Here is a 21,847-nt window from a genome sequence, read left to right on the forward strand (position 1 = left end):
AACAATGCGTTGATCAGCGCCCCAAATAATACGAGCTTTTTGCAAGTATTAATTTGGTTACCAGTGGCCAGTGTGTAGGGGCCCACTGACCATCCTGGTAGGATTCGAGGCCGACCTAAGACATCCTCCGTTTTCGGGTACGGAACCCAGTTGCTTGTGCAACTTCTTTTTTGTGAACTGAAAATTCAGTTCTTCCAGCATTTACGTTTAAACCACAGCCACCACGATACTCCCCAAAGGGCCGAACCCAGTGAGTTGAGTCTCCGGTAAGACTGTGTAACCGAAGCTACTGCCAGTTGATCTACCCATTACTCAATGACTGGTGACATTTGTCGCATGAACTTCAAATTCCTTTTTATTTGGAATCTCATTTAAAGTCTATAATATCAGTTCAAGCTGAGTATTATAGCACTATTTCTGACATGATTACTATGCTGATATTTCTAGGCAAGGTAAAATAACAGTCATAGTGCATTTGGCTTTTAGTCGCCTCTTACGACAAGCATGCCTTACATTCTCATGTGAGATTTAAGTTCGCTTCCGCTTTAGCACACAATTACTTCGCAAAAGTTTTGGCATTGGAACGCTCCTTCAGCTCCGATTCCTCAGAGCTTTATGATGATTCCGAGCTAGATGCCACATCATCTAAAAATGCTACAGGGTTCTCCAAAAGGAATAATATGATTTTTAAATGTTGTTTCGGCCATTTTTAATATGTCATGATCTGTAATTTTTTTCATTGTATTCAGTAATGTTTTTAATTCCATCATGGAAAGATATATCCAAGAACAACGTTTACTAATTATTTAATTTTATTATCAAAATAATCGTTCTCCAATTGCAACTTTCTTAAGAAAATAATTTTCTCCGATGAGGCTCACTTTCATCTGAGTGGTGCAGTAAGCAGACAAAACTGTTGATTCTGCTACGAAGAAAATGCACAAATCTTTGAAGTCATTGGTCTTTAGCAATAAACCAAACTCTCTTCAAGCTTTAGAAGTCAATATTGAAAGAAGTCATGGAGGCTATTTGAATGATGTTATATTCTATCGATTGTATCTCACATTAAATGAAAAACATTTCAATTTCCTTAACAACTAGTGTGTTTTTTTGTTTTTTTAATTTAAATCATATTACTCTTATTGGAAAACCCTGTAGTATACCAGTACTCTCGATCATGAACTCTCTCTTTATTTGGTAAATATTTAGAAACTGCACAGAACCTTTTTAGCCCAATTATAACACTTATAATTAAATATATGTACTTTTTTACTCGTTGTTCCATTTTAATTTTAACCCCGTTTTACACTTGTTTTCGTTTTGTGTCACTGCGAGTAAATATAATATAATATAATATTTGTACAATTTTTTCTAGTTCTTTGTCAGTGCTGCCAGTCTGTTTAAACAGTTGGTTTAAGGAGTTCGATTTGTACAACGCTTGGCAAATCGAAGACAGCTACAATATTATACCTTTTGGTGTTTAATAGCTGCTCCAGTTTTAGTTAAAATGTAATTGCAAATTAAACAGGAAATGAAACTTCGCTTTAGCTTAATATTTATATAAGTCCTAAACAGATTTATGAAATACGCTTATTAGCATTAGAATTAAACCAAATTCATAAACATTGTTTATATTATAGTATTATGTATGCAGGGAGGTTCACGAATCGTGCTACACAAACAAACCACAATAACTTTGTTTCTGTGTGAGTAATCGACTTACTTCTTTTTATTTTGTAGGTTATTATTTATTTATTTTTTTTTAATTAATGCTCGGAATACCGAAATGATGGTTTGGATAGTGCAGCGGTATCACGCTTTGCAGTCCGTCATTTTCATCCAAAGGGAACTCAGACGGGATTTTAGCGGCCCGAGTTGATGGACCATTAAGAGGTTGGTAAACATGTTTGCCGAATCTGGAAGCATCGCACGAAGACCGTACCATCGAAATACGTATGTTCGTGTTCAAGAAACAATCGCGGCTGTTGCATCGTCAATTCAGCCATATCGCAACTTATTGGCGCACCTTGGAGTTAGCGGACGGTCATGACAACGGATAACTTATGATGACTTAAACCTGTTTCTGTACACAGTTCAAATAACAAGCCAGGTGAACCCTCTATATTTGCCTATTCGCCTGGAATTTTGCCAAAAATGATTGAAATGGCCGAGGAAGACAATAATTTGATAAATTGGCTGCTTATGTCTAATAAGCCCCATTTTGACGGGAATGTAAACAAGCAAAATTGCCGTATGTGAAGTGAATCAAATCCAGAAATAATCCACGAGACGGAACTTCACTCAGAACGAGTCAATGTGTGGTGCGCAGTTTCATCAAGGTTTATGGACGGGCCACATTTCTTTGAAGCAACCGGTGCAACAGTAACTGACAATGGGCATCGTTATTTAAAGATGTTATATGAGTTTTTTTTTTACCCAGAGCTGCGCCGTAGACGTATCGCTTTCAATAGCGTTTGGTTTCAGCAAGATGGATCAACTGACACATAGCCAGACCGGTTATTGCGGAGCTCCAACGAAAATTTTAAAACAAATTAATATCAAGAAACTCCACTTTCCTCTGGTCCACAAGGTCACCTGATCTGACTGCATCAGACTTTCTTATGAGTTTATGTCAAGCAAGAGGTGTGCAAAACAAAACCCAGAAATCTGACTGAATTGAAGCAGTCCATTAAATCGATAATTCACGCAATCTCGACTTCACCCTTCAGGCCGCAATGAATAATTTTTATATTAGGTGTCGCATCTACGTGGCTAACCATAGAGGTCATTTACGGTCCATAATTTTAAAAATAATTAATTAATTACAAAATAAAGGAAATTTTGCTTTACGATATAAACAAAATTTATGTAATGCATTGATTAAAAGTTATTACGGTTTTTTTTTTATCGCGCGATTCGTGAGCCCCCTGTTTATATATTTTATATTATATATATATAATATTATAAATATTATACAAGTATTAACTATTTCTAACCATCATACTTTTCAGGTTTACCATCATTGATTACACCAACATCGTCAGCACCATGCAACAAACTCTGCACAGGATCATTAGATAATTTTTCCGAGATTTTTATAACGATAACCACTGAAAATGATTCATTATAATGTAAATTAGCGTATAATAGACACGATAAACATATAAGTATACAAAAATCTATAACAGGCAAGCAAATAGGTATGGCTCCATTGAACAACTTATAGGGAGAACTATGATACCATTGTTTCACTATGTTATTTCAGACTTACGCTGAGTGTTTCAAATAAAAACTTATGTTGCATAGTTTTCGTATATTAGAAAAAACTTGATTCTTTCTGATTTATTCCTTTCTTTACAACATATTGTAAAAGAGATTTTACTTTTCAGTTGCTAAACATATGCATTTGTTATATAATATAATATTTCTAGAATTTCAGAAAAAAAAACTAAATGTCGATGTGCGAGCCGGAGGGGATTGAAGTAAGTAAATACCCTGCAGATGATTAGTAGTCGAATCGAATAAAAGGCGTGTCAAAATGCCATGTGTAAATGCGTCTGCACCATAGAGACTAATTTTGCGAGTATTGTCCTGTCACAAAACTCAAGTCATGATTTTAATTACGGACATTGCAGAAATTGAGTCAGTGGTGTAGGAGAACTGGTTTCACATAGTATTCCATTGAATCTCCAGAGCATTGGTTGTACTTTCCTTTTCGAAATTACTGTAAAATAAATTATCTCTATATATTTTTTTATTAGACAGGTTCGTATTCGAGTTTAAGCTCACCTTTTTCGAGTATTTATAGCTTTACAAAAATGTTCACGATACAGACCTTCTGGGGTTGCAATTCATAATTCTAACTCCCATAATTTTCTTAACTGTGGAAACTGTTCAACTTAGTATCTACACGAAAATTTTGAGTTAGAAGTGAGTTTAAAATTTTTACACCATCGTCTCTAACTAAGCTCTATATTAAGATACAAATCCGTTGTTTGGTGCAAGGTATAGCATTAGAAACGGGCATCCGTGGGCTCAAAAGTTTGGAAAATAAGGCGTAAATTACGTAAGAGATTAAATCAGGTGATAACTCCCTCTATAACGGTTATGTTGAAAGCTTCTAAAGAGATGATAACTCAATAAATAATTGCGTCTGAGACATTTAATTTATGGTAAGGGAAGAAAGTCGCGTAGTACCGTCTACCTTTAGGAGAAACCCTACATCTCAGAAATTAATTGACTAATATTAACCAGATTTGGTTCATGAAATTATCTCAACATTTGTATGTTACGTAGTGTAAATGGACGAAATCGGACAAGAACCAAGTCTACTTTCCATACATAAACATTTAATATCCATAAGAATCTCTCGCTTTACTGAATATAAATCTAGCACCAATAAAGTAATTGCGAATAAATCCTTGATATTTTTTCTGAAGTATGCGAACTCATCCAAAAGTAGTCGAAATCGGAAAATAGATTTTCAAGTCCCCTGATACCTAACGTGTAGACAGTGCCTATAACTGATTTTATACCGAAAATATGAGTAATGCTCTGAGATATGTATATTATTTAAATTCAGAGAGAATATTTTCTTGATAAAAGTTTGCCCTCGAGTCAAAACAGGGTAAAATAGGAAAAATCGGGCCCACATACCTAATAAACGAATTTCCAACTTCCGGTTGAATTTATGATGTACATACATATATAACGGTTAATATGTAATCTGTCTAAGCAAAATTATGTGAACGTATATTATTGGATGTGCTTTAATGATTTCGATCCGTTTTGACTTTCCATCTAACTTTAAACCGTCTACATTGGTCAAAATTTGTGAGTTTCTTACTGAAATTAAGTGGATTTATTAACCATAATGTGGTCTAGTGCTGAATTTGAATGAAATTGATCTAGATTTTGGTCTAATAATCATATCCCTATTATAACGACTTCCGATTATTTCGTTGGCTTTTTCTTCATATACAAATATATTAAGTATAACCTCTATGTATCTAATTTCAGTAAAATAGGTTGATTTTAAAATAAATACAATATTTCGGACGCGGATCAAAATGTAGTCATAAAACTGAGGGACTCTACGACCTCTTACTTATAGGTAATAAGATACCAAATCTGATTGTGATCCAAGCGGATTCGGGTAACCATCCGTCCGTGCAAGTTGTAACTTAAGTAAAAATTAAAATATCTCTATTAATTTGGGTACACATGTTTCCTGGCATCATAAGAAGTTCGGTGTTGTATATGGGAGGATTGAGATCACTGCCACGCACACAGTAGGCGAATAATCGGAAACGTATAAAACCGCCGAAAATTGAGATACAAAACTGCACTTTGGTACAACGAATTTTATTGGGATGGGGTTGGTTGAAAAATCTTTAGGAAGTGGGCGTGGTTCCGCTTCCTAAAAGTTTTAATTAGTTTAGTTTTAAAAACTTGGTTATTTGAATTTTTCAGATAAATTTGAGGTTATGTAAGCAAAAGTGTTTACACAAGGTTATAGATATTTTCATTACCTACAACATTGCCATATAACGTTTTTCTTTAAGACTCTTCGTCTTGGCGGAAATCGAGATAAACCATTTTTAACCCTTAAAAATTTAACCACGCCCCTCCACTGCCTTTCCCGACTTCAGATCGACCATAAATTATTTTTCCTTCTCTAGCAACATGTTGTGAGAGTATAAAAATGTGGCGCTCAGTATGCATTATTCGAATAAACAGAATGGAAATGAATCAAATTTGGCATGTTATTTACTTATATAACATATACATAAATAATATTAATTTATATTATATATAATATATAATTATAGTTATGGGGCATAGACTCACTTAGTTTCGTTACTATGTATATGTTACTTCGTGTCTGCGATATTTATATATTTGGTGTATATAAATAATCTCAAAGGGATATACATATGTGATATAAACTCAATCAGCGAATTTTAATTTTACATCTTCTTCCAATTGCGGCCATAAAAAGTTGGTTATCTTCGACAATGAAGAGCGGTATAGCTTCATTGTTAGTAAGGGTGTCATCAGCTTCATTTCGAAAGAAGAACGGACCGATGATTCCACCAGACCAAAAACCACTCCAAACTGTCAAATTAGGTGAATGTAATGGTTGTTCATAAATTATTTGTGGGCTTTCTTCGCACCAGAATCGACAGTTTTGTTTATTTACCGCACTACTCATATGAAAGTGAGCATGATCGGGGAAGATGATTTTCTTAAAAGATCGTTATCGTTCCAAGGCAAAATCAGCAAATTCTGGACGTTTACGGTGATCGAATGGCTTCAGTTTTTGAGTGAGAATAATTTTATACGGATGCAAGCCCAAATCCCTCCTCAAAATCCGCCGTCTTGGAATCGACAAATTGCTGTCTTTAGCAACACTTGCCTGAAAGGCAGCAATAATTTAATTACTTCGAGCGGTTATTTGTCTTATTAGTACTCGAACATTATGAAAAGGAAATGTACTCTTGAAATTTTCAACAATTCGACGAATAACGAGCACAGGTGGGCGATTATTACGACCATAAAATGGGAAAAGGGCACAAAAAGTTGCATAACATATTATAAATGTCCGAAACGACACTTAGAATCATATCATCCCTATTGGAAAACCCGATATATAGGGCATGTTGGCGCTAAGGGAGGGTTTTTTCAGAGAATGTTAATGAATAGAGAAGGAGCAAATGTTAACTGTACTAAAATGTTAATTACGATGAGGGAACATCGAAAACGCGAAAGTTCGAAAATAAAATGTCACCACACCTATCAATTTACGCAACGAACTACACCACTCTATAAGCAAAATGTATATACATACATATGCACAGACGTTCTTTGGTATGCACATAAACAAAAATTGAAATAATAAAAACGAAAGTAATTGACTTCGGACAAGAAAATATTAATAATGAAGGAAATATTATGAAATAGAAAAAGGTTTTAAAAATGAAAAATAGTATATAAAATATCTGATAGGATTTGAACATAGGCAAAATATTTCACGTTGCAATTATTAAGTATGCCATTAAAGCAGCGCCACTGATGATATTCGAGCTACTTTGTCTAATCTGTGAACTCAAACAGCTATTGTTGTTTACTTGCTTCAAATGTTCATATGTCTATATGTTAATATTCTTGAAATTGCCTTCCTTCATTTGCATGTCCAAATATATTTGCATATATGTACACTTTGCATATACCTATGTACTCAATATGTCTTTCGCAAAAAATCAAACAATCGCGCAAGTAACAAAAAAACGTAGACCATCATCGGCCAATAATATTAAAGCGAACTCGGCTTATTTTCTACGTATTTCATATTACAACGACAACAAATTCATTCATAAGGAACGTGCGTCTGCGCCAAAGTGCGTTCGTTCATAACTCTGCGCCGCTATTTTTTCTGTGCGCCTGGTAAACCACATTTGCTTTTCATATAGAATTCCTACGCAAATGCGAAGTTAAGTTTATAAAATGAATGAATAAATGAAATTGAATTTTAATGGTTTCAGTAAAACGAGAAATATTCAATTTTACAATTTGTATCACTGAAAATCCTACCATCCCCCTCGGATTTGTATGTTGCCCGCAAGCTGCTTACTCATTACCATTGTATAAATCTACTTATACAATGCTCACTACGATGCTAAAAATCAAAAATTGAAGAACTTGTCGGATGTTCCCTTCAGAAAGGAGAATTGGCAACATGACCTATTAGCAAGTTAAAATAATATTTATATTTTTTTCATATTATGCACTATATATGGCATTAAATTATAAAATTTATATAAAATTGACATGTATATGAAATCATAAACTACTTCTATATACTCTAAGCACACTCCATATAGTACTTTTATATGTTTACTTATTATCATTATTTCATAGTTTGTCGATTTAGTCTATAAAATGCAGCCCAATCGGTATTCGCAATATTTCAAAAGAGCATAAGTCAACTTTCAATAGCAAACCACTGCAAAAAGGACAAACGAGACAACATAGTCGACCGTCATTGTCGTAAAGTTGTCGATTGAAACAAATTTTGTCAACTCCGCGACGATTCACACAATTTGGTGTCAATATGTATGCGAACTCGTATATGTATGTATGTATGTATATACATATGTATGTTTGTGGACAAAGTCGTCGTTTGGTTTTTTTCAACAACACAATGTCCGCGTGAACTCGCCGTTATTTCGTTGTCTTGCCACCATGCACATAGGCATGTCAAGTGAGGGCTCATAATATATATATTAATATGTTGCTTAATTTGTATTGAAAAATACTGATGCATTTATGAATTATAATATAATATTTTCGTAATATAATAATAATATACGTAAAAATATAAATACACATAAATTCATACCTATAATCGTTTTTAAACTAAATTCGATAAAAAAATACTTATATATCTGAAATAATTATGTGGCGGTGCGCCCCAATCCCTCCTTGCCTGCGATCGTTCAACTCGCAATAAGCAAAAAGTGTAGACAAAAGTCATTGTTTGTGCGGGGCAAGAAGAAGCAAGCACCATCGACGTGTAGTTAAATAAATAAATAAAATTGGTAAAACTTTTACCGAAACGTTTCAATTGATGAAACAAATTTATGGCGATGATAACTTATCTCGTAGCAAAGTGCACGGGTGGTTTCAACGTTTTCAAAGTGGTCGTGAGGACATAAATGACGATGAACATGTAGACCAGCCAAAATCCGTGATCACCGAAAATTCCATCGAAACTGTGCGTGAATTCATATAAAATCAGCCAAAATCATCATTGAAATTCATGAAAATAGAATTGATCATCGATTTATCGCATTTTGACCGAACATGTGGGCTTACAAAAGGTGTGTGCAAGGCTTGTTACGCACAAATTGACTGACGACCAAAAATTGCTCAGAGTTCAACATTCGAAGGACATCATTAAAGCGGAAAAAATAGACCCGAACTTCCTTTACAAGATTGTGACTGGTGACGAAACGTGATGTTTTTAATATGATCCCGAAACAAAATGCTAGAGTGCTGAATGGAAGGCGCCGGACGTGCCGAAACCCAAAAAATCGCGCCTGGAGAAGTCAAAAGTGAAGACAATGCTGATTTGTTTTTATGATTCCAAGGGTATTGTCGACAAAGAATTTGTTCCGCCCGGCCGACCTTGGAGTTTTGAAGCGCCGTATTCGACGTGTTCGGCCCGAATATCGCGACGATGGAAGTTGGCGTTTGTTGCACGATAATGCGGCGTCTCATCGATCGAAGCTTGTGGCCGATTATTGGACCAAACATGACATTTTAACAATCAACCACTCCCCTTATTCATCTGATATGGTACCGCGCGACTTCTACCGTTTCGGAAAAATGCATTTACCGATGAAAGAAAAGCGTTATGTAGACGTGGAGGCCATTTAAAAGGCTTTTGAATAAAATTAATTGGTTTTGCCGATAAAACCATTTGTTCTGTCTTTTTTTTTAATAGTCCAGTTTACTTTGGAACGTACCTTGTATGTCTGTTAGAATAACGAAAATCATTATATGTAATATAGGGAAGCTGGGGTTATGGTCAATGGTTTTTTTTTTAAATATTCGCTTATAAACTTTTGCTGAAATACTTTACATGCAGGGCGACTCACGAATCGTGCTACAAAAACAAACCGTAACACCGTTTTTTAACCAATGCGCATATGCGACACCTAAGAAGAAACTTATGCATTGCGACCTGAAGGGCTGAAGTTGTGATTACCTCAATTAGTTATTTAAGGGCCTGCTCAATTCAGTCAGATTTTTTGGTTTTGAAGAGTTTCTTGATATTAATTGGTTTAAATGCTATATGTCAGTTGATCCATCTTGCTGGAACCAAACGCTATTGAAAGGTTTACATTTCCATTTTGATCAAAATGGGCTTTATTAGCCATAAACAGGCAATTAATCAAGTTATTGTATTCCTCGCCCATTTCAATCCTTTTTGGCAAAATTCCAGGCGAAAAGGCAAATCTAGAGGGTTAGCCTGGCTTGTTATTTGAACTGTGTACAGCAACAGGTTTAAGTTATCATAAATTATCCGTTGACCGTTTGTTAACTCCAAGATAAGTTAAGCGGTAAGTTGCGAGTCGAAACTCTTGGATTAACCTGTATTGACGATGCAACAACCGCGATTGTTTCTTGAACATTAACGTACGGAGCTCGCAGGTGAATGGTCCATCTACTCGGGAGAGTGCCGCCAAAATCCCATCTGAGTTCCCTTTGGACAGATGTGACTGCAAGACATGGTATCGCTGCACTATCCAAACAATCTTTTCGGTATCCCAAGCATTCATTTATAAAAAACTTACACATTGACCGAATTTTTGGTTAAAAGTCAACTGTAGGCACTGGGGTCCACATAATCAGTATCTAAGGGCTTGAACAGTTTTCGTTCGACTTCGACAAATTTAAGTCACATGGTGGTATACTGTTAAGGCATTATTGGTGCAATGTTTTATCCGGATACATTCATTTTTGCTTGATTTGCATACTTGGAAGTGAACGGATCAGATGGAATTTAAAAGGTTTTCGTCCATTATCGCACTATAATTTCTATGTTCCTGAGGATAATGTTATGTACCGAATTTGGTTGAAATCGGTTAAGCAAACCTTGAAGTCGGTATCTAAAAAGTCCTCTCATACCATCTTAGAGATAATATTTAATATCTGTGGTGTGTTTAATGCTTGATTTATCGCGCTTTTAGTAGTTTTTAACAGTATCATTATATGGTATTTAGCGGCTTAAGAGATATGCATATTAAATTTATTGGGGGGCGAGAACACGCCCAATTTAAAAAAAGAATTTTAACTCAAGATGTCCCTCTATAATGAGATCCTGTTTACCAAATAACAGTATCTAATTGTGGATGTCAGTTATGGCAATTTATTTGTTTTTGATAAATGGCATTTTTGCGCGTGGCAGTGGTCCGATTACGCCCATCTACAATACTGACCATCTTACGGTACCAAGAAATGTGTGTACCAAGTGTCATAAAGATATCTCCATGGTTACTCAAGTTACGGACGGACGGACAGACAGTTACCCTGATTTCTACTCGTCTCTTCATTCTGATCATTTATGTATGTATATGTAACACTATAATAATAACCCAACGACTACCCTCCTCCCGCTCAACCGACGTGAGGGGCGCAATCCGCATACGTGCGGAATTGGCCGAGTCAGAAAAGACAAGAGAGTTTTTTAAGTGTTGAGATCTAAAACTGCTCAGCTACAGAAACAAAAATTTCAACAGCTAAGATTTATAGTTACAATATAATAAATTTTTACATTATCATTCATTAAGAGAAAACAATAATGTCTTTTTAATTTTGAAAAGTGAGTCAGATAGGTCAAATGTGTTGGAATGAGAATTAAAATCATGACATATACGGCGGAATGGCTCGTTTAGTTCAAAATTTGATCTACAGGATTTTAACAGTAAAGGTCTAAACTGCCTCGAAAAGTGAATCGGGATATTAAATTTAATTTCAGACAAGAGAAAAGAACTGCAAACTGTTCCATTCAAGATTTTCACTAAGAATATTATTCCAAGCATTTCCTTACGACTAGAAAGTGTAGGTAGATTAATAAGTTTAAAACGACTAGTGTATGGAGGTAGATTTACCCTAGAATCCCATCGGAAATGCGCTAAGGCGAAAAGTAAAAATTGTTTTTGAACCGACTCTAACTTGTCAGAATGGATTTGGTAGCTAGGGTTCCATACCACAGAGCCATATTCCAATATAGGTCTAACCAAAGTTGTATAAAGTGTTTTAGTAATATACGGATCTCTAAATTCTTTAGACCAACGTTTAACAAAACTGAAGACAGCTTTTGCTTTCAAGACCATGGTATCAATATGAAGACTGAAATTAAGCTTAGGGTCCATATTAACTCGCAAATCAACATAGTTTAAAACTTGCTCTAGAATATGGTGTTTTATTACATAAGAAGAGGGGTACACAGATCTACGGGAAAAGCACATCGTCTTACATTTATTGAGGTACAATAGCAAATCATTTCTATCACATTATGCAACCAAATTGTTTAAGTCTGTTTGCAACAGACACCTTTCCTTAGTTGAAGTGTATGATTTAAAAAGCTTTACATCGTCAGCGTATAATAAAATTTTTGAGAATTCTATTACTGAAGAGATATCGTTAATAAAAAACAAGAACAGAATCGGGCCAAGATGACTACCTTGCGGAACACCAGAAGAAACATTCATTGTATCTGAAGGTGTATCCTCAAATATCACTCGTTGTGTTCTATTATAAAGATAGGAAGATACCCATTGAGGGAATCTTGGCTGAAAGCCCTGCAGATCAAGTTTATGTATGAGAATCGAGATATTTACTTTATCGAAAGCTTTGCTAAAGTCTGTGTATATAACATCCGTATGCTTATATTCCCTAAAACCCAATGATACATGGTTTACAAATTCAAGTAAGTTTTTTATAGTCGAATTCCCTTTACGAAATCCATGCTGAGATGAGGAAATTAACGGAGAAATCGAAAAGGTTATATGGTCAGTGATGATAGCTTCAAAAAGTTTAGGTATAACTGATAGTTTTGCGATACCTCTATAGTTTTCAATGTTGGATCTAAATCCACTTTTATGCAAAGGGATTATAAATGACTGTTTCCATATTGAAGGAAATATACCGTGTTTAAGAGAGGAATTAAATATCCTTGTCAAAGACAAGTAAATATGTTTGGCACTATTTTTTAGGAAGCTTGAGGTTATTATGTCTGGGCCGTAACTAAAAGATGGTTTTAACTTACTTGGCTAGATGAGTTACGCCTCCCCCCTCCATACGCGCCACTGAGCGCCAACACACCACATCAACACGATCCACAAGAAGACTCCACCCATTAACACACACCACCCCTGCAGACATCACACCACGCAGATATCACACCACACAGACCACCCACACATACACATCACATCCTACCACAACTCTACACTACCCAACACTCAAAAGGGAGTAACAATAGACCAGAAACCTTCTTTTCTCAACAGCGAATCGCCCCGATCAGACGTCCGCAAGTTTCCGACCGTGTTCCCTTTTTTTATACGCCGTATTATTTTTCGTCAAAGTGCAAAAAGGTGAGTGCGCAAACGAAGTAATTAAATATTGGTCCTTCGAGCCATAGTGAGCGGCACTATGGAGTGAAAAAAAAAACTATAAATTCGAGAAAAAAAAAAAAGAAAAAAAAAGTGCTGTGTGTGAAACAAAGTGTGGCTAAACGTTAAAATACACACGAAAAAAAAGACATAAGTGCTGTGCAGTGCAGTGAAAAAAAAACACATATATACACATAGCAAACAAAAAAAAACAAAGACATAAGTGCTGTGCAGTGCAGTGAAAAAAAACATATATACACATACAAAAAAAAAAACAAAAAAATCAAAAAAAAAAAAAAAGAGGTTCTACATAGATAGAAGTGCAGTGCAGTGGAGTGACATATACACATAGAAAACCAAAAAAAACAAGTAAGGAAGGGCTAAGTTCGGATGTAACCGAACATTTTATACTCTCGCAAAGTCAAATGGTATACTCGTTTGAGATTTCTTTGTGGATTGACTGATATTTTTGGTAGAAGGTCAACTATAGGCACTGGGGTCCACATATTTAGTACTTAGGGGTTTGAACAGTTTTGGTTCGATTTAGACAATTTTTGGCCGCAAGGTGGCATACTTTAGTTGCATTATTCACGCAAAGTTTTACCCCGATATAATCATTGTTACCTGATTTGCATAGTGGAAAGTGAAAGGATCGCACTATGACATAGAAACATGAAAAGAACGTTATGCACCGAATTTGGTTGAAATCGGTTGAGCAGATTTTAAGATATGGGTTTTCACCTAAAAGTGGGCTGTGCCACGCCCACTGACTAATTTTGAACGCGGTTCCTATAAAGTCATCTTATACCATCTCAAAGATAAAATTTAATGTCTCTGGCGTGTTTAGTGCTTGATTTATCGCGCTTTTAGTAGTTTTTAACAGTACCGTTATATGGGGAGTGGGCGGAGTTGCCACCCGATTTCAAATATTTTTACACCGTCAATAGATAGATAGTGCTAAAACATTTGCTTCTAGTGAATTTTGTTATTATAGGATTAGCGGTTTAGGAGATATGCACATTAAACCTATTAGAGGCGGAACCACGCCCACTTTTTAAAAAAAAGTTTTAACTGCAGATGCCCCTCCCTAATGTGATCCTGTGTACCAAATAACAGTCTTGTATCTTATTGCGGAGCTTAGTTATGGCAAGTTATTTGTTTTTGATTAATGGCGTTTTGTGGGCGTAGCAGTGGTCCGATTACGCCCATCTGCAATACCAACCGTCTCACGGTACCAAGAAACATGTCTACCAAGTTTCATAAAGATATCTGAATTTTTACTCAAGTTAGAGCTTGCACGGACGGACGGACGGACAGACGGACGGACGGACGGACGGACGGACGGACAGACAGTCACCCGAATTTCAACTCGTCTCTTCATCCTGATAATTTATATATACATAACCCTATATCTAACTCGATTAGTTTTAGGTGATACAAACAACCGTTAGGTGAACAAAACTATTATACTCTGTAGCAACAGGTTGCGAGAGTATAAAAAACAAGAAGAACAGAAGAAGGTGAGTGAAGCAAGAAAAACCAACAACGTGCGGGACATAATCAAAAAGACAGAACGGGCGCGAATTTCAACAATAAACAACAAAAATACATACATAACAAGTAAGGAAGGGCTAAGTTCGGATGTAACCGAACATTTTATACTCTCGCAAAGTCAAATGGTATACTCGTTTGAGATTTTTTTGTGGATTGACAGATATTTTCGGTAGAAGGACAACTATAGGCACTGGGGTCCACATATTTAGTACTTAGGGGTTTGAACAGTTTTGGTTCGATTTAGACAATTTTGTCCGCAAGGTGACATACTTTATTTGCATTATTCACGCAAAGTTTTACCCCGATATAATCATTGTTACCTGATTTGCATAGTGGAAAGTGAAAGAATCAGATGGAATTAAAAATGGTGTTACATGGGAAGTAAGCGTGGTTGTGGTCCGATTTCGCCCATTTTCGCACTATGACATAGAAACATGAAAAGAACGTCATGCACCGAATTTGGTTGAAATCGGTTGAGCAGATCTCAAGATATAGGTTTTCACCTAAAAGTGGGCTGTGCCACGCCCACTGACTAATTTTGAACGCGGTGCCTATAAAGCCAATTTATACCATCTCAGAGATAAAATTTAATGTCTCTGGCGTGTTTAGTGCTTGATTTATCGCGCTTTTAGTAGTTTTTAACAGTACCGTTATATGGGAGTGGGCGGAGTTGCCACCCGATTTCAACTATTTTCACACCGTCAATAGAAGTGCTAAAAACATTTGCTTCTAGTGAACTTTGTTATTATAGCATTAGCGGTTTAGGAGATATGCACATTAAACCTATTAGAGGCGGGACCACGCCCACTTAAAAAAAAAGTTTTAACTGCAGATGCCCCTCCCTAATGTGATCCTGTGTCCCAAATAACAGTCTTGTATCTTATTGCGGAGCTTAGTTATGGCAAGTTATTTGTTTTTGATTAATGGCGTTTTGTGGGCGTGGCAGTGGTCCGATTACGCCCATCTGCAATACCAACCGTCTCACGGTACCAAGAAACATGTCTACCAAGTTTCATAAAGATATCTCAATTTTTACTCAAGTTAGAGCTTGCACGGACGGACGGACGGACGGACAGACAGTCACCCGGATTTCAACTCGTCTCTTCATCCTGATCATTTATATATATATAACCCTATATCTAACTCGATTAGTTTTAGGTGATACAAACAACCGTTAGGTGAACAAAACTATTATACTCTGTAGCAACAGGTTGCGAGAGTATAAAAAAAATATTAATACTCACTGACCGACATATTCGGCATAAAATTGGTTAGAATAACGAAAAGCATTATAAGTAGTATATGGAATTTGAGGGCAGTATTAACCCGATTTTATTAATTTTTTCCAATACCACATACTACTAACATGCCACAGACTAATAAAATGCTCCCACTGTTTAATTAAGGTACCTCACATACCATCACCAATCAAATGGAGTAAAGTCAGACGAATGTTCGAAAATCCTGATATTAGTTACATGGGGGCTAAGGAAAATTTTCACCCGATTTGATCTTGTTATGAGTAAAACACGCTCTCTCATTTTCATTGAGATAACTCACATATGCGGTATAAAGTCACGCGGAAGTTCAAAAATATTTATATTAGATATATTAGGGCTACAAGAACTATTGATCCGATTCAACCCATTTTTGAAACAAAGACAAACTATTATCGATAATTTCATTTATTTATTCTATTATATGAATTTCAATTATATATCTTACACAATGGCCGATATTTACGGTAAAAAGTCAACTATAGGTACTGGGGTCCACATATTCAGTACCTAGGGGCTTGAACAGTTTTGGTTCGATTTAGAGAATTTTTGGTCACAAGGTGGCATACTTTAAACGTATTATTCACGCAAAGTTTTACGCCGATATAATCATTGTTGCTTGATCTGCATAGTGGAAAGTGAAAGAATCAAGTGGTATTTAAAATGGTGTCATACGGAAAATAGGCGTGGTTGTAATCCGATTTCGCCCATTGTCGCACTATAACATAGAAACATGAAAATGAACGTTATGCACCGAATTTGGTTGAAATCGGTTAAGCAGATCTCAAGATATTGGTTTTCACCTAAACGTGGGCTGTGCGACGCCCACTGTCTAATTTTGAACGCGGTTCCTATAAAGTCATCTTATACCATATCAAAGATAAAATTTAATGTCTCTGGCGTGTTTAGTGCTTGATTTATCGCGCTTTTAGTAGTTTTTAACAGTACCGTTATATGGGGAGTGGACGGAGTTGCCGCCCGATTTCAATTATTTTCACACCGTCAATAGAAGTGCTAAAAACATTTGCTTCTAGTGAATTTTGTTATTATAGCATTAGCGGTTTAGGATATATGCACATTAAACCTATTAGAGGCGGGACTACGCCCACTTTTTAAAAAAAAGTTTTAACTGCAGATGCCCCTCCCTAATGTGATCCTGTGTACCAAATAACAGTCTTGTATCTTATTGCGGAGCTTAGTTATGGCAAGTTATTTGTTTTTGATTAGTGGCGTTTTGTGGGCTTGCCAGTGGTCTGATTACGCCCATCTGCAATACCAACCGTCTCACGGTACCAAGAAACATGTCTACCAAGTTTCATAAAGATATCTCAATTTTTACTCAAGTTAGAGCTTGCACGGACGGACGGACGGACAGACAGTCACCCGGATTTCAACTCGTCTCTTCATCCTGATCATTTATATATATATAACCCTATATCTAACTCGATTAGTTTTAGGTGATACAAACAACCGTTAATTGAACAAAACTATTATACTCTGTAGCAACAGGTTGCGAGAGTATAAAAATACAGAACGGGCGCGAACTAAATAAATAAAAAACCGTACCAGCAAACAACAACAACCAAACCACTCCAGCTCACCAAAATCACCCACCGCAGCCAAGCAGCAAAGGACTGGGCAACAAGGAAAGGCACACGCACAGGCACATAGCTAAAATATTGTCCCCAAAACCCCTTGGCGGAAACCCCAAAGTGAGTCGTATCGATTCCATTTAGTATATGTATATATCCTCTTATTGTATGTATGTTGAAATTTATGCCTTTGCGGTTTATTTTTTACAAAAATCCGTCTTAATAAAGGCAATAATAATAAAAAAGCGGTTACCAAACTGTTTCTATATTTCGGTTTCTTTTCCGGTAAAAACCAAAATACCGCTAAGATATAAAACAGTTTGGTAAAAAATATATATCCAACGAACTCTTGATTACCTAAATGCTTACCGTTGTGTTCAAATACACAAAAACATTTCTAAAACTAAATAATTCAAGTATTTACTTGCACCAATTTCCAGCAATACCCCTTATACTTAATCAAGTATAAGCAGGATTGCGTAAAATAAGCAAAGGCAAATCAAAAGAAAAAAAAAACACAAACAAATGCCAAAACGTACAAAATAAATTTTAACATACATATACAAATACATATTATATTTAACATATATGAATATATACATACATATATCACTAAAAATTTATATACATACATATATATATAAATTCTACTCGAACAACTGCGGTAAATTATTCTACTTTTCGCGGTCCTTTCGCACTGCGTACATATATTCCGCAAAATATATTACGTGAAATCCATACGTATATACATACATTTTACAAGAATACCTGCGGTATATTCTTTCCTTTTCGCGGTCTTTTCGGACTGCGTATATATACACGCTCAGGTATACAAAAACATGTAGGATTGCATATATACATATAATATTCTAAGTCCACATTGGCACATACTCGCAATACCCCTTGTTCTTTGACCAACAAAAACAAGCAGGATTGCGCAAAGCATATTAAAACATAATAGATTACATACATACATATGTACAAAGTGCATTGATCTCTAAGACGAGCTCTCAATTGCGCATAACGACAAGTACATATGTATAAGCTGATCCGCTTATAGGTATACCCTATAGGAATTACGGACACATAATACATACAAATAAAAGTAAAAATAAAAACATTTGCGTTTAATATTAATTAATTAAATAATATAAAAAAAAAACGATAAAACCCGAAATACGCGTAATATATTCGTTTAATTAAATAAAAACTCTTACTATCATAAAAGAGTTAGGTACTCAAACGAGTTTAAAAACGATATTAATTTGTTAGAAAAAAACCCTTATTTTCTTAAAAGAGGTTTCAAATATACATATATTTCTTATATTGAAAATATTTTATTTTATTTCGGTACATCTCTTAAATGAGCTCAGACTCGAAAGATTCTAAAACAACTCAGTTGCTAAAAGTTCCAAAAATGATTTCTGAAGAAAAGAGTCCATGTACACCTGCAGAAGCTACACGCTCAAAGCAAGGTGCTACAAAACAAAAACAGGTGAAAGATATTTCATACACCAAATTTATCTCTGAGAGTGACAGTCTAATACGATACTGCACTCGATTTTCATCTTCGCCGATTCAGGACAATTCTGAATCGGTATTAGAAATTAAAAAGGACAATCTTGACAATTTTTGGTCACGTCTCCAAGCTGCATATGACGCAATTGTAGAATCTGACGACTCAGATCTACCAGAAAATTTCAAATCTTCGGCTTACGCAAAATACGAAAACTGCTTAGAACAGTTCGAAGAAACAAAAGCAATGATTTCTGATCAACTAAAATTAATCAAAGCAATTGCACCTACTCCACAGCCAAGAGTAGAGCTGCCACAAATCCAAAGTCATGAAGCAAGTTCAGGCATCCATCTCAAGGTGCCCACATGTGATACAGAAATCTTTCATGGTGGTTATGAACAATGGCCGTCCTTCCGGTACATGTTTACAGCCGTTTACATAAACCACCCAAAATTAACAAATGCGCAAAAATTGTATCACCTCCGATACAAAACAAAAGGTCAAGCAGGCGTCATAGTAAAACAGTTCGCACTAAATGACGATAATTTCAATTTGGCTTGGGAAGCTCTTAAATCAAGATTCGAAAACGAAAGAATATTGGTTGATAAACAAATATCGATATTAATGAACTTGCCAAAAATTCAAAAGGAAACAAGTGAAGAATTTATCAAACTTCAATCCACTGTTTCAAATTGTTTGTCGGTTTTATCGACACAAAATATTCCCACAGACAGCTGGGACCCTATACTGGTAAACATATGCACTGCCGCATTACCAGAAAAATCATTACTTCTATGGGAGCAATCGCTCTCATCACGAAGAAAATGCCCCACGTGGCAACAAATGAAAGATTTCCTAACTACCCAGTACGAAATCGCAAAAAGGGTAGACAAAAAAATAGTCAGAACGAAAAGCGTTCAACACGACGTAAATAGAAGCTTCCAAAGACCCCAAGCCAGTAGCAGCAACAATTTAAATAGAAGCTTCTTCAGAAATCAAACGTTCACATCCGAACAGTACAAACAAACGTCATGTGAACTGTGTACAGGGGGGCATAAGCTCAAATCTTGCGAGAAATTCAAAAAAATGAATACTACCGATCGAAACAATTATGTACGAACAAAAAGGCTTTGTACAAATTGCTTATCACATGCACATACACTTAAAGAGTGCGAAAGCAAATTTAATTGCGTTTATTGTCATAAACGACATCATTCAATGCTGCATTACAGCACATTTTCCAGCTCATCCCCCAACAGCGCAAATATGAAAAGAGCCACGGGTTTAGTTGCAACAGCAAATCCCGAAGTGCGAAATCCCGAAATTTGCCAAGAAGCACCATGCTGCTCAAAGGCATTAAAAAGCCAAACACAGCGAAAATCAAAGTAGAGTACTACTACCCACAGCAGTCGTCTCCATCGAACATCGAGGAGAACTGTTTAAACTTAGGGCCTTAATAGACCAAGGATCACAACGATCATTCATAGCGTCTAGGGCTCAAAATAGGCTACAACTGCCAACAAAACTAGCCAATTTTGAAATCACGGGAATGGGCGGAAGAGTAGTCTAAAACTCAAATAAAATCTGCCCCATTACCCTAATTTCCCCCCAGGCGGATAAGCACATACAAGCAGAAGCTATAGTCTTACCGCAACTTACAAATATGCTTCCAAGCTATCACATAAATAGCAAGCATTGGCAAAAGGTTTCACACCTAAAGCTAGCAGATCCCAACTGCAACACTCCCGCTCAAATAGACCTTCTATTAGGCAGCGATCTCATACCACAGATAATACTCGAAGGTATTGAGAAAATTTCAAATACACTTCTGGCACAAAACACTATTTTTGGGTGGATCCTAAGTGGACTAGTTTCGGAACCAGTTACCACCATGACCACTCAGGTTGAGGAAATCGCAAACGAATACCTCAATTCACAATTGAAAAAATTTTGGGAGTTAGAAGAACTCCCCCCATATCAATCACATCCCCTGAAGATCAGTATTGTGAAGACTTTTACAAAGCCACAACTACTAGATCAGATAATGGTCGGTACGTCGTACGACTACCACTAAAGCAACAATTTCCCAACACCATCGCCTTAGGTCACTCTCGCACCTCTGCAATACAGCAGTTTCAAAGTATGGAAAAAAACTTACTTAAAAAAGGCGAACTCAAACCAGTATATGATGGTGTGTTGGACCACATGGAGGAAGTAAGTCCATGCGAAAAAATCATAAATGGCAAATATTACTCATTTTACTTGCCTCATCACGCAGTAGTAAAGCCAGAAAAAAAACAACTAAAGTAAGAGTTGTTTTTAATGCATCAAGATCCAACAGCTCGGGGAATTCCCTAAATGATATCCTATTTACGGGACCCACGCTCCAACCAGATTTAATGCTACTAATTTTAAATTGGCGTATATTCAAATACGTATATAACGGAGACGTCAAAAAAATGTATAGACAAATAGCCGTACATAAAGACGATCAAGATTTTCAGCGAATTATTTTCCGAAAATCTCCCAATAGTCCACTCCGCGACTATAAATTAAAAACAGTTACCTTTGGCGTCAACTGTGCTCCATATCTAGCCATTCGTACACTGCACGAATTGGCAGAAAACACCAAGTCAGAATTTCCTCTGGTAACCAAAGTGTTAAAAACACAAACGTATGTAGACGATATCTTGTCTGGAAGTCACAGTCTTCCACAAGCATACG

At 36.1% G+C, this 21,847-nt stretch overlaps 2 protein-coding genes across 9 annotated transcripts in view; one reads left to right on the forward strand and one right to left on the reverse strand.

Moving 5' to 3' along the window:
* Positions 1-3,331, forward strand: part of LOC106623638 (uncharacterized) — a 341,640-nt gene extending 338,309 nt beyond the window's left edge. For all 4 annotated transcript variants that reach the window (XR_011395237.1, XR_011395238.1, XM_070106598.1 and 1 more), the window contains one exon: positions 3,012-3,331. Coding sequence is in view for 2 of the 4 variants with exons in the window: in XM_070106598.1 (XP_069962699.1) it covers positions 3,012-3,130 (119 nt within the window). In the remaining 2 variants the exon portion in view is untranslated. The remainder of the gene's footprint in view (positions 1-3,011) is intronic.
* Frmd5 (FERM domain containing) overlaps positions 1-21,847 on the reverse strand; it is a 533,566-nt gene that overhangs the window by 215,231 nt on the left and 296,488 nt on the right. The gene's annotated exons all lie outside the window — the stretch shown is intronic.

The sequence above is a fragment of the Bactrocera oleae genome, chromosome 3 (genome assembly GCF_042242935.1).
Source record: "Bactrocera oleae isolate idBacOlea1 chromosome 3, idBacOlea1, whole genome shotgun sequence".
Classification (NCBI taxonomy): Eukaryota; Metazoa; Arthropoda; class Insecta; order Diptera; family Tephritidae; genus Bactrocera; species Bactrocera oleae.